The sequence below is a fragment of the Sorex araneus genome, chromosome 7, assembly GCF_027595985.1.
Source record: "Sorex araneus isolate mSorAra2 chromosome 7, mSorAra2.pri, whole genome shotgun sequence".
NCBI lineage: Eukaryota > Metazoa > Chordata > Mammalia > Eulipotyphla > Soricidae > Sorex > Sorex araneus.
This window is the reverse complement of record NC_073308.1, coordinates 61887530-61899875: the sequence shown is the minus strand read 5'-3', so window position 1 is coordinate 61899875 and position 12346 is coordinate 61887530. Positions and strand designations below refer to the sequence as shown.

Below are 12346 nucleotides of genomic sequence, written 5' to 3'. Positions count from 1 at the left end.
TGGTGCCCACTCGAGCAAATCGATGAGCAACGAGTTGACAGTAACAGTGACAAGGCAAGTACAAAAAGATGAAACACAGAATAGGGCTGTTTACAATGCATTTGTCATTCAGGTGTTTTAATTCAGTAATTCAAAAAATTTAAGATTTTATATAAATACCTGTTTAAGTAAGAGAAAACACATGACAATTAATGAGAAGAAACAGCCACCTAAACCAAAAAGAAACAAAAAGAACTAAAGACCAAACCAAGTTCTCTGTGTGGTAACTAGAGACAAACCAAATGCATCTCTTACTTAGAAATTACTCAGAATCTATTTTTATGCATGGAGGAGTATTTGTATGTCTCAAGTTCCAAAACTTCAAAATTAGAATTACTTTGTACTACCAAATTCAACATAATTTTCTGCCTCATTGATAAAAATATGTAGCTTCCACATTTCTTATAAATTGTTATGAATGTTGGGGTCTTAAATTCTCTCCAACAATTTTGCTGGAATAATAAAAGTTTGGAGCTAGAGCAATAGCACAGTGGGTAGAGCATTTGCCTTGCACGCGGCTGACCTGGGTTCGATTCCTCCGTCCCTCTTGGAGAACCTGGCAAGCTACTAAGAGTAATTTGCCCTCATGGCAAACCTGACAAGCTACCCATGGCTTATTCAATAGGCCAAAAACAGTAATAACAAGTCTCACAATGGAGACGTTACTGGTGCCAGATTGAGCAAATTGATGAGCAACTGGATGACAGTGATAAGTGGTACAGTGAATAAAAGCATGTGAATATGTTTCTTATGACATGTATGCCTAGATCACTGAAATATTAAATAGAATATTTTATAGTTATATAGCTAATCAAAAAACTAAGGTGTCTTGTTTTGTGGACAAAATATATAAACAGCAAAGTCATCTCCCCAATAGTTTTCTCCAGAGTTTTCGAGCTAGACAATTTGAATCACTGAATTTCATTATGCCTTTGTTTCACATTTAAAGAACTTGTGAACTTGAGACCAAAGAAATACACACACACATAGACATCCTACCAACTCTTTCCAAACCTGTGAAGGAACAATTCCAACATCAATGTCAAGTAACCATGTTTACTTGATATGAAAAACATAAAATCCCATTGAGTCTGATTAAAATCTCATTGGGTTTGATTAAAATCTGAATTGGAATTTATATGACTCAAAATCAGAAATATTTTTGTCCCAAAGGAAATTTATAAGATGAAAACTATATATCATAAGATAACTGTAAATTAATATTTAATATAAACACAAAAACTTGTTTTGCATGTGATTTCTAATAAACAAGAGTCATTAATTTTTAACAGCATGACAATAGAAACTGGTAAAACAATACTGTAGGATACTCAAAGAGGAAAGCATTTAATCCTCTCTGATTTCATTTTATGAAGAAAAGCATGAGCATGTAATATATGCAAACTCAAAGAACATATTTACCAAAGATATTTAATACTGTAATTATTATGGTATATTTTTAAAGCTTATATTCTTTGGATCAAATTCAAGGAATGTTTGGCCCTTTCTCATAAAAGATGTTCAGCTTATGAAAGATAATGCAACTGTATTTATCAGTGCAGTACGATCAAAAGGTACATATGCCACACAGACCAGGATCATTTTTCTTTCTAATCTTATAAACTTTAATCAAGTTCTGGAATTAATACCCCTGCTATCTTAGATCATGCTTCCACTCACACTAAAGTGAATATTGGGACTATGTTTAAAAAATAGATCCAAGGTGCTGACTTAATATAAGCTGTTTGAGATAAGAACTTTGAAAAATAAATTACAATTTTAATTCAAATAGAAACTCTCAGATCAGCACACCACAGCTATCTGGTGAGACATATCCAAAGGCTCCTAGAAATATGTCTCTCATTTCAATAAATCCCAGGACAGAATTTTTCAGAAGGACCAACGTTCTCCTAGATCTCCTGGTTAAACCTTCACCCCTCTCCTACACCATCCACCTTTAACATCCCCGACATCTTGTTTACAAAACACTACAGAGAATATTTACCAACCAAGCTACCATTGGGATGAATCACAGTCATTTCCTTCCCCCGGAGACTCTGAACACTCAAGTCTCCTGTGCTGTACTGTTTCCCCTCATCTCCAGAAACCATCTTTTTTTTTTTCATTTTACTTTGAATCGCCTCCCCAGACTTAGACTGTGCCCTAAGAAACTCAAGACCAGGGGCTGGAGTGACAGTACAGTGGAGAGGGCGTTTGCCTTGCACACGGTCAACCCAGGTCTGATCCCTGGCATCCCGTATGATCCTCCAACACTGTCAGGAGTAATTCCTTAGTGCAGAGCCAGGACTAACCCCTGAGTGTCACTGAGTGTGACCCCAAAACCAAAACCAAAAAAAAATTCAAGACCAATCAGCTAAATTGATATTCTAGATATGCCACCCTCCCACCACCCATCTCCTTTTTTCTAACAGTCCTTATTTGAAATGAACACAACTTTTTTTTACTATCCCAAAATAGCCTAATTAAACTTTATTATTTTTACTTTTTTTATTTTATTGAATCACCCTGAGATAGTTACAAGCTTTCATGTTTGGGTTACAATCTCACAATGATCAAACACCCATCCCTCCACCAGCACACATTCCCCACCACCAATATCCCGGGTACACCCCCCTTTCCTACCCTCCCCCGCCTCTAAGGCAGACAATATTCCCCATACTCTCTCTCTACTTTGGGGCATTAAAGCTTGCAACACAGACACTGAGAGGTCATCATGTTTGGTCCATTATCTACTTTCAGCATGCATCTCCCATCCCAGCTGGTTCCTCCAGCCATCATTTTCTTAGTGATCCCTTCTCTATTCCATCTGCCTTCTCCCCTCTGCTCATGAAGCAGTCTTCCAGCTATGGGGCAATTCCCCTGGCCCTTGTATCTACTGAAAAGGACTCGACTTTGGCAGCTCTGGCCAGAAGGGATGGTGTTCTCCTCCCACCTTTCCAAACTCTATGACTAGAGATAAAGAAGATCCCTTGATATTTGTGGATACTTCTCAACCATTTTCTTCTCTCATTAAAAAAATAAGATTTCGGGGCTGGAGCGATAGCACAGCAGGTAGGGCATTTGCCTTGCACGTGGCCGACCCAGGTTTGATTCCCAGCATCCCATATGGTCCCACGAGCACCGCCAAAAGTAATTCCTTAGTGTAGAACCAGGAATAATCCCTGTGCATACCTGGGTGTGACCCAAAAAGAAAAAAAGAAAAAAGATTTCATGGTTTTCTATGCAAACTGTATATTTTCAGTCTATACATCTTTATGTTCTCCCAGATTATGATTTCACTCTTCTCCTAAATTTTAATATTTCTCCTAAATTTCAATATTTATCATTCATCCTCAGGAGAAACTGATTAAGAGTATTGTAAACCACAGACCCTCAATCAATTAAAAAAAAAAACTCAGGGCTGGAGTGATAGCACAGCAGATAGGGTGTTTGCCTTGCACGTGGCCAACCCAGGTTTGATTTCCAGCATCCCAAATGGTCCCTTTCGCACTCCAGGAGTAACTCCTGAGTGCAGAGTCAGGAGAAACCATGTGGATCGGCGGGTGTGACCCAAAAGGAAAAATAAATAAATAAAACTAAATAACTATAATTTTGAAAGGCTTTTTTTCTCTTCCCAAAAGGAAAAAGGAAAGCAAAGAAGAGGAGAGAGGAGGTAAAAAAGAGAGAAAAGAGAGAGAATATTCCACTTCTGACCTTACTGAGGCTGAAAAATCAACCCTATCACCCAGTATACCAATTAGCCTGGTGGGAGGGTGGCGCAGCCTTTGCCCTTGCCCTTCTCATAGGGCAAAACATGAGTTTCCCTTGTTCCTGTTTAACACATGCTTCTTCCTGGATTGGAGTATGAATGACCTTCTATATAACCTCCTGGCTTTCTCCCCACACCTCTTCAGCTCCTCTTTCCTTTTCTTAGTAATCCTTGTCCTATCAAAGTTGGAAAACTCTAGGATTTAGCCATTGCATTTTTTAAATCATCTATATTTTATTCCCAGAAGACTATATAAGTCTATGATAGTAAAAAAATTCTATACCTCTGTCTCCCAATACATTAACATTTATCAACCACAGCAAATGAGCATTTGAAATTAATCTATTTTCAAAATTAATGCTGATTTTTTGCAAAACAGCATTTGAACATGCAGAAAATATGAATAATTTTCCATGGACTAACTATTCAATGATAGGATTTGGGCCATATTATGTCAAAGTTAATATAGTATTTAAATGAATTTTGTCAATTCCTTTTTAGTTTTTAATATGGCCATGAGAAACTTTTCAGTCATGACACTGTGGCTCATAATATACTTCTATAGAACAATACTGATCTATCCACTATTGACTCCAATTTTTTTCTCACACTTACATAACACACTCCTTTCTTTTTTAATTTATTTATACTTAATTAGAGAATCACTGTGAGGGTACAGTTACAGATTTATACACTTTTGTGCTTATACTTCCCTCATACAAAGTTCGGGAACCCATGCCTTCACCAGTGCCCATTCTCCACCACCAGTAAACCCAGCCTCCCTCCCATCCTCCCCAATCCCATCTCCCCCCACCCCACCCTGCCACTGTGTCAGGGCATTCCCTTCTGTTCTCTCTCTCTAATTAGCTGTTGTGGTTTGCAATAAAGGTATAACACACTCCTTATTTGATATTTTCATTTGGATGTGTCATAGGTGTTTCGAACATAACCCCATCTCTGGGTTTATTCCCTTTAAAAACTGCATCTCCCTCTCTCTGCCTTTAAAATTTTTATTATTTTGTTATTAAGTGGGCTTGGCACCATAGCTCTGAACTGCTCAGTGGACTACTCCCCTGGGTAGACTGATCTCCCACTGACACCAAGGCCTGTTAGGAACAAAGGCAGGTGCATTTCCCTCCCCTCCATTCCGGCTGCGCTTGGGAGCTTCCACACCTGGCACACTCCTGAAGCTCCTCAGCGACTTTCACAGTGATCATACTCATACTTACTATTCACTGGATGAAGATACGCAGTGAAGGGAAAGTTAAATTCCAAGCCTAATCCTCAGAGGGGCCCGGGGGGCTAACTGTAAAGACTCCCCCACAGCAGAGCAGAGCCACAGAAAAACCAATAGGGAAGATGTATTCAAGCCCACCAGTTCAATGAGAACAAGCAGTAACACAAAAGGCTCAACTATCAACAACCAGCTCAGGAAATCCTCAAGAAATTACATTAGTGGCACAACTGAGAGGAAGCTTAATGAGACCAAGGAAACGATGGCACACGCAGTCAGCAAAGCACAAGACAACATAAGAGCTGAAATGAGAAAACCACAAGCAGAAATGAAGAGATCTATATGATACTAAATTAGCTCAATAGAAGCTGTCTGAGCAGAAGAATAACAATAGATGAGAAAAAGATCAAGGAGCTTGAAGAAGAAATGGAGGCAATCATTAGAAAACAACAGAAGATGGAAAATAGTCTGAAAAGAAATAAGAGGCATACCACAGAACTAGGGTGTGAGTTCAAGAGGAGCAATATAAGAATTATCAGAGTCCCTGAAGAAAAGGAAGGCCAATTCAATGAGGAAGGCCAATTCAAGTTAAAAAAATCATCGACAAGAATTTTTCAGAGTTGAAAAATACAGGCACCCAGACTCAAGAGGCCTAAAGAGTCCCAGCAAAAACAGACTCAAACAGGAAAATTCCAAGACACATACTCAAATGATAAAATCCAAAGATAGAGGGGAGGGGAGGGGAGAGGAGAGGAGGGGAGGGGAGGGGAGGGGAGGGGAGGGGAGGGGAGGGGAGGGGAGGGGAGAGGAGAGGGGAGGGGAGGGGAGGGGAGGGGAGGGGAGGGGAGGGGAGGGGAGGGGAGAGGAGAGGGGAGGGGAGGGGAGGAGAGGAGAGGAGAGGAGAACAAATAGCCAAAGTCATCAGAACTAAAGATGTTTTCTATAGAACTGAACTTATCGTGGCGGGGGGCAGGTGTACTTGGGACACTGGCGGAAGAAAGTTGCCTCTCTAGAGGTGGGTGTGGTGTTGGAATGATGTAGCCATGAAAAGTATGAGTAACAACATTGTAAACCCTAACAACTAAACTAAAAGTGGCTTAATTTTTTCTTCCAATTCATCAGGACTGAAATGAAAGAATTGTTCTTCATTGACCTTCTGTTCTCTCATGATGCACACCCAATCTTCCAGCAAGTACTGACAGGTAGTTTGCAGATGAAGGATAGGAAAATGAAACAGGGAGAGAATATAAGGATTCCTTTTGAGATGACCGCCACCAAAAGCTTGTCTGCTCAACTTTTTAGGATTTTCTAAGAAGAAGAAAAAAAAAAAGTCTCCACAGCAGTGACTGAAATAAGCAATGCCAAGAGTATTACAAATGTACCAAAGGAGCAAAATTGTCCAGAATGAATCAGGCAAACCACTCATACTCCCACAACCAGTGATGCTGTGCAGTTTGTATTTACACCACAGATATTGGCAAAAGCTACTCACCAGATTTCTTCCCCACTTTCCGGAGTCAGCCTTTAAATACTTGGCTCCAAAAACTTACCTTTCACAATTAGTTCTATAGTTGTACTGCATGCTTCATCGACATTAAAAATGTGTGGCTTCTTGAAAGTTACTTGTGGGGTCTTCTGAGAACATTCTTTTGTGGGAGGGCCTTTGGAAAAACAAATATTTCTGAAGGCTTTCTGAAACTCTTGGATCACGTCAAGTGCTTCCTTTTTTTTGAGATCCAAAGGTATGCCTTTGCCAGATTTGGGGCATTTATTTCTGAAAACATTAATGGTAGCACCTTGGACCTTAGTCTATGAATGAAAGAAAAATAAATGTAAAAACTAAATGTAAATTTTGTTTTCATATTAATTGCATAATAAATTTATAATAAAATTATATATTATATAGTATTACTATACAATAAAATCACATGTTAAGTGTAAAATTACACTGTAATAAAATGTTGATTGTACAATAAAATGTTAAAATTATATCCAATAAATATATTTTACTGTATAAGACATTTATTGGAAGGTCAAGATAGTAATCAGTAAAATATATTTTATCCTATGTAGTTCCCTAAGACTTCACAAGCATAAAGACATGACGTTATACTGCACTTTCAAATAGTGTAAGCTTTTAAATTTCAAAATAATACTTTTCCTCTTAAGTACTTTATTTTTAAATATAAAGATCATTTGAAGTAGAAGTTTCCAGATACACCTGAAGAATTTAATTATTCCAACCATGTTTGTACATTATTCAGATGCCCATAAAATTCTGACATCCTGAGTTGATCTAGAAATAACTAGCCACACACAGAAGTAGGTTCTCAGGATAGTATATAAAAAGTATATTAATAGGACTGAAGAGATAGTACATCAGGTAAGGCATTTGCCTTGCAAGCAGTTGACCTGTGTTCTATTCCTGGAATCCCATATGGTCCCCTGAGTCCACTAGAAGTAATCCCTGAGTATAGAGCCAAGAGTAAGCCCTGAACACAGCCGGGTGTGGAGCAAAAACAAACCACAAAAAAATATGCAACAAGAAGATATAACTTTTGGATCCTTAAAATTCCTTAATTTCTTAATCTTGAGTACCTTGAGCAATAGAAAGGGAATATTGTCTGAGTTCTGACTATAATTATTCAAAAAACTGCAATTTTTCTAGTCTAGTTATTCTCAGGTCTGTCAATATAATTCTTCTTCTTCCCCACTACAAACCAAAATATAAAATAAAAGAAGTATTTTTGAGAAATTAAAATAGTTACAATATGAGGCATTTTGTAGGCTAGTATCAAAATGAGTATTAGGCTATAATTATTAGGTTAAAAAATTGAAACTGCTAAAAACACATCAAGATTCCTTTAAGTCACATCTGTCTAATTTTGAAGACGGTGAAGCTTCATCCTATGAGCCTAGAAGTCAAATTAATACAATGATTAAAGTCTTGACTGGTTAGAGGAAAAACAGTTCATGGAAGTTAGTAATTTTGCTTAAGGATTAAAAGTACTATGGCCAGGCTCAAACCAGCAGACCACTCAAAAGAAACAACCCAAAAAATTATAGTCCTTCCCCCACCACAATAAGCACTGAAAAAGTATTTGAAATATTTTTCTCAGAATATTATATTTTTAAGTATTCAGAAAGGATGGAGTGGCAGACAGCAGACCCTCCCAAACTCCCATTCCTGCCTGTCTCCCCACTTAATGACCCTTGTAGTCAAGTACGTACCACTCTCCCAAACGTCTCATCTTCTCTGCACATGCTCTCCACCAGACTTCTACCTAGTGCTGACTCCCCCATCTCTTTGTCGTCCCTTTCACTTTCATCCCATCTCACCTCCCAAATCTATGCCATAAGGGAAAAACAAAAGCCCCAAAAATTAAAAATAAAAAACCCTAGCCAAACATAAAGCCTGTTGCTGGCAATGTAACTCTTTACAAGGGCACCATGGGCCCTGAGCAACTGTCAGGTAGAGAAACAGCTCAAAGATCAGGAGGTGTGGGCAGGTTAGCTTATCGAGCTAAAGACATAGGAGAGGATATTTTTATTCTGTACTTTACTATTTTTATACAGTAATGAGTAAGATAGAAATATATAATGTAAATATTTCTTATAGGTCATGAAAACATGAAAAGTTGAGTTAAATGTGCAAATTTAGATCTATCAGTATAATAAAAAAGCATTCATCGCTGAAAAAATCTTATTTTAAAACACACAGACATCAAATTTTAGGGTCAGAGATTTAGTATAGGGCCATTGCCTTGCAGGCAGCTGATCCAGGTTCAGTCCCAAGCACCAAATATGTCCCCAAGTCCTGCCAATAGAGAGCCCTGAGGGCCAAACCAGGAGTAAGTCCTGAGCACAACCAGTGGTTAAAAAGGAAATAATCAACGTTCATAACTAGTAAGGAAATTGTTCTTCCTTCTATTCAGAATCTATTAGGGTTCATATAATCATTTAGATTAAGTATTGTGGTATATAAAAGGGTTATTGAATTTTCTGAAAGATATAATGTTCAAAAATGCAAAAGATTAACCTCATTTATTCTGCGGTGATGTTCAGCAATGACACGTTTTGCTTCTTGGGAAAAATTTTGCATGGTGACCTCTAAGACAGGACCTAAGATTAAAACAAAGGAACATTTTATTTTCTCAGTGTAATGAATCTTCTTGCATTAAAAATGCTGAACTTGAAAATTCTGAATACTGTGGGACATTTTAAAAAGTGAACTTCATAACGGAATTTAACATTATAACAGAAGTTGACAAAAATTAAACGTGATAACAGAAGTTAACAGCATATTCATTTCCTGAAACAATTCACTTCTAAAAACCTTGCTCAGTGGTCAAAGTGATAAAGTGATAAAGATTATTAAATCTTCAGTATTGCACTTATTCTTTTTCTATTTTCTTAAATTATTCTATCTTTTGGTGGGGGCCTCCAAGTGTCCAGGGGTCCCTGGGTCACTCCCTGCTCTATTCAGCCACTGGATCAGTTGATCCAGCTCTAGAGCTCCCAAATGCAATGCTACTTGGCCCTGCAGAACTGAGACCACCAGGCCCACTGGAGCAATATGTGGAGGACACCAGGGTTAGACCTGGAGGTGCTCGGTGACAGGGGCAGGTGGCATGAAGTATGTGTCCCAACATCTCTCCCCAGCACCTTGACTTACTCTATTTTTAAGTATGGAATCTATACTGTGGATTATGGAGCCATGTACAGAAATCTGTAGCATCTATTTCTTTTTGATTTAGTCTTTTCTAGATTCCCTCCTTATATCTTTTCTTCAGTATCAGCTGATTCTGACAACAATAAGCATTTCTTAGCTTCCTCTTTTTAACCCAACCTTAGTTCAATTTAAATATATAACCATTTGAATTAACTTTACATTCTAACTAGTATATTTCCCATCTCTGTAACCACCTCCTCCATTACTCTTAAAGGTTAAGGTTTCTGTTTGGTTGTTTTTTCCCCTCATCTAACAATAAGCAGTTACATCTTCAGGTAAACATGAACCAGGATGTGTTTAGTCATTCAGTCTGCTATCATGAAACAGAACCATCTGGGTAGCTTATGAACTAGAGAAAATTCCCAGCATTCTGGAATCCAGAAGCCTGAGATTACGGTGCCAGAAAACACACATGAGGATGCTTGCTAGGGCTACACATTTCCAGCTATGTGAATCTTCATACAGTGGAAGGGTTCGAAGAACGCTGTGTGATCTCAAGTACTCCCATCACACCCCCATTACCTAATCACCTCAGAAAGCTCTCATCTATAACCATATCTTTTGATGGCTAGGATACCAACATATGAGGTTTCTGAGCACAACAAGCCATTGGGTTGTTTTCAAATTAGAGAAAGGGAGAAGAAGCAATAGTATAGTGGGCAGAGTACTTGCCTTGCACACAGTCAACCTGGGTTCAATCCCTGACATCCCGTATGGTCCCCTGCACTTGCTGGGAATGATTCCTGAGCACAGAGCCAGGAATCAGCCCTTGAGCAATGCTAGATGTGGCCCCAAAACAGTGTGTGTGAGAGAGAGGAGAGGAGAGGAGAGGAGAGGAGAGGAGAGGAGAGGAGAGGAGAGGAGAGGAGAGGAGAGGAGAGGAGAGGAGAGGAGAGGAGAGGAGAGGAGAGGGGAGGAGAGGAGAGGAGAGGGGAGGAGAGGAGAGGGGAGGGGAGGGGAGGGGAGGGGAGGGGAGGGGAGGGGAGGGGAGGGGAGGGGAGGGGAGGGGAGGGGAGGGGAGGGGAGGGGAGGGGAGGGGAGGGGAGGGGAGGAGGAGAAAAGACTAACATCCCTGGAAGAAAGCCATTTCAGAAGGATCTTGAGATGACTCCACTTTTGTCTGTCACCCCACGGACTCAGTCCTCACTGTCATTTCAGCCACTAAATTCAGCTGTTCTGACTCTCTTCCATAACTAACATAAATCTAGCCTTTGAGGGGCTGGAGCGATAGTACAGAGGGTAGGGCGTTTGCCTTGCAGGCGGCTGACCCGGGTTCGATTCCCAGCATTTTACATGGTCCCCTGAGCACCATCAGGAGTAATTCCTGAGTGCAAATCCGGCAGAAACCCCTGAGCATAGCTGGGTGTGACCCAAAAAAGAAAAGAAAAAATCTAGCCTTTGAACCAAAGAGTTAATTTCGCAAGGTAGCACATGATAACACATATTTCAATACCTTTAAAAGGCACAACTGGAGTCTTTTGTTTATTGACATAATTTCCAAGGGTATTCAACAAAGGAGTGTAAAAATTAAAAGAAATTTAACAATTTTGACTTAAGAATCTATCCAGTTAATAATCTCTGAGCCTTGTTTCTTCACAACGGGGTAAATACATAAGCATGCAGCTTTGAGACATTCAAGTGCACATTATAACTTCAATTAGTAAGAGGAAAGTGTCAAGGTTGGCTTCTTCCCTATTAAAAAACCTATAATTAAGGTTTTGTTTATTTGCAAATACATATCCATAATCTATAGAGTGATTTTTAAGACCTCTCATTCCCAAGTCACACTATTTTGATCTTGAATTCCAATTTTCTCATGAACCTTATTTTATTGTCTTCAGCTTTCTTCCTCTCATTTGCAAAATGAAAATAATAATAATCTATCTTGCAAAGAGCTGTGAGGATTAGCTAGGACTTAGTTTCAAAACACTTCACACAGCGCCTGGCACATAAAAAGCGCTCAATAAATGTGAGCAATTATTATTACTGCTATTATTGAATTACTATCATAAGGCTCAGCATCCCCCAAGAGTGTTTATATAATTCATCTCATCAGCAAATCCTCATTTATTCAATAAAACACAGATAAATGTCAATTCTTAAAACTAGTTTGACTGAAAATGGTTTTATATAAGTTACTTTTATCCACAGATAATTAAATAACTGTTCTGCAGACAATTAAATGTTTTCATACTTTGGATTCTTCAAGTTACTAAATCCCTCAAAAGCAATAAAATATTAGAAACAATAACATGAGTGCAAATTTTAATATTTCCACTAGTTACAGAAAATAAAATGTATTACTAGTGCCAAATAATTTTACTAGTTGGAAATATTTTCTTGTATATACAATTTAAAATTTTTTCATATATCATCCATTTCAAGTTATTATAACTGAGTTTATATAGCTGCAGATTTCTCTCTGGGGGGCTGCAAAGGCAGGAGGATATTGAGCCACACCTGGCAATGCTCAGAACTCACTCCTGGCAGGGCTCAGGGGACCATATTGGATGCTGAACCCGGGTCAGCCTAATGTTAGGCAAGTGCCCTATCTGCTGTACTGTCTCTCTGG

General features: G+C 38.8%; 1 protein-coding gene across 1 annotated transcript in view; it reads right to left on the bottom strand.

Annotated features, from left to right (window-relative positions):
• Positions 1 to 12346, bottom strand: part of IQCM (IQ motif containing M) — a 544597-nt gene that overhangs the window by 307063 nt on the left and 225188 nt on the right. The window contains exons 3-4 of the mRNA XM_055144242.1: positions 9082 to 9164; positions 6593 to 6851 (exon numbers count right to left, since the gene is read on the bottom strand). Coding sequence (XP_055000217.1) covers positions 6593 to 6851; positions 9082 to 9164 — 342 coding nt within the window. The remainder of the gene's footprint in view (positions 1 to 6592; positions 6852 to 9081; positions 9165 to 12346) is intronic.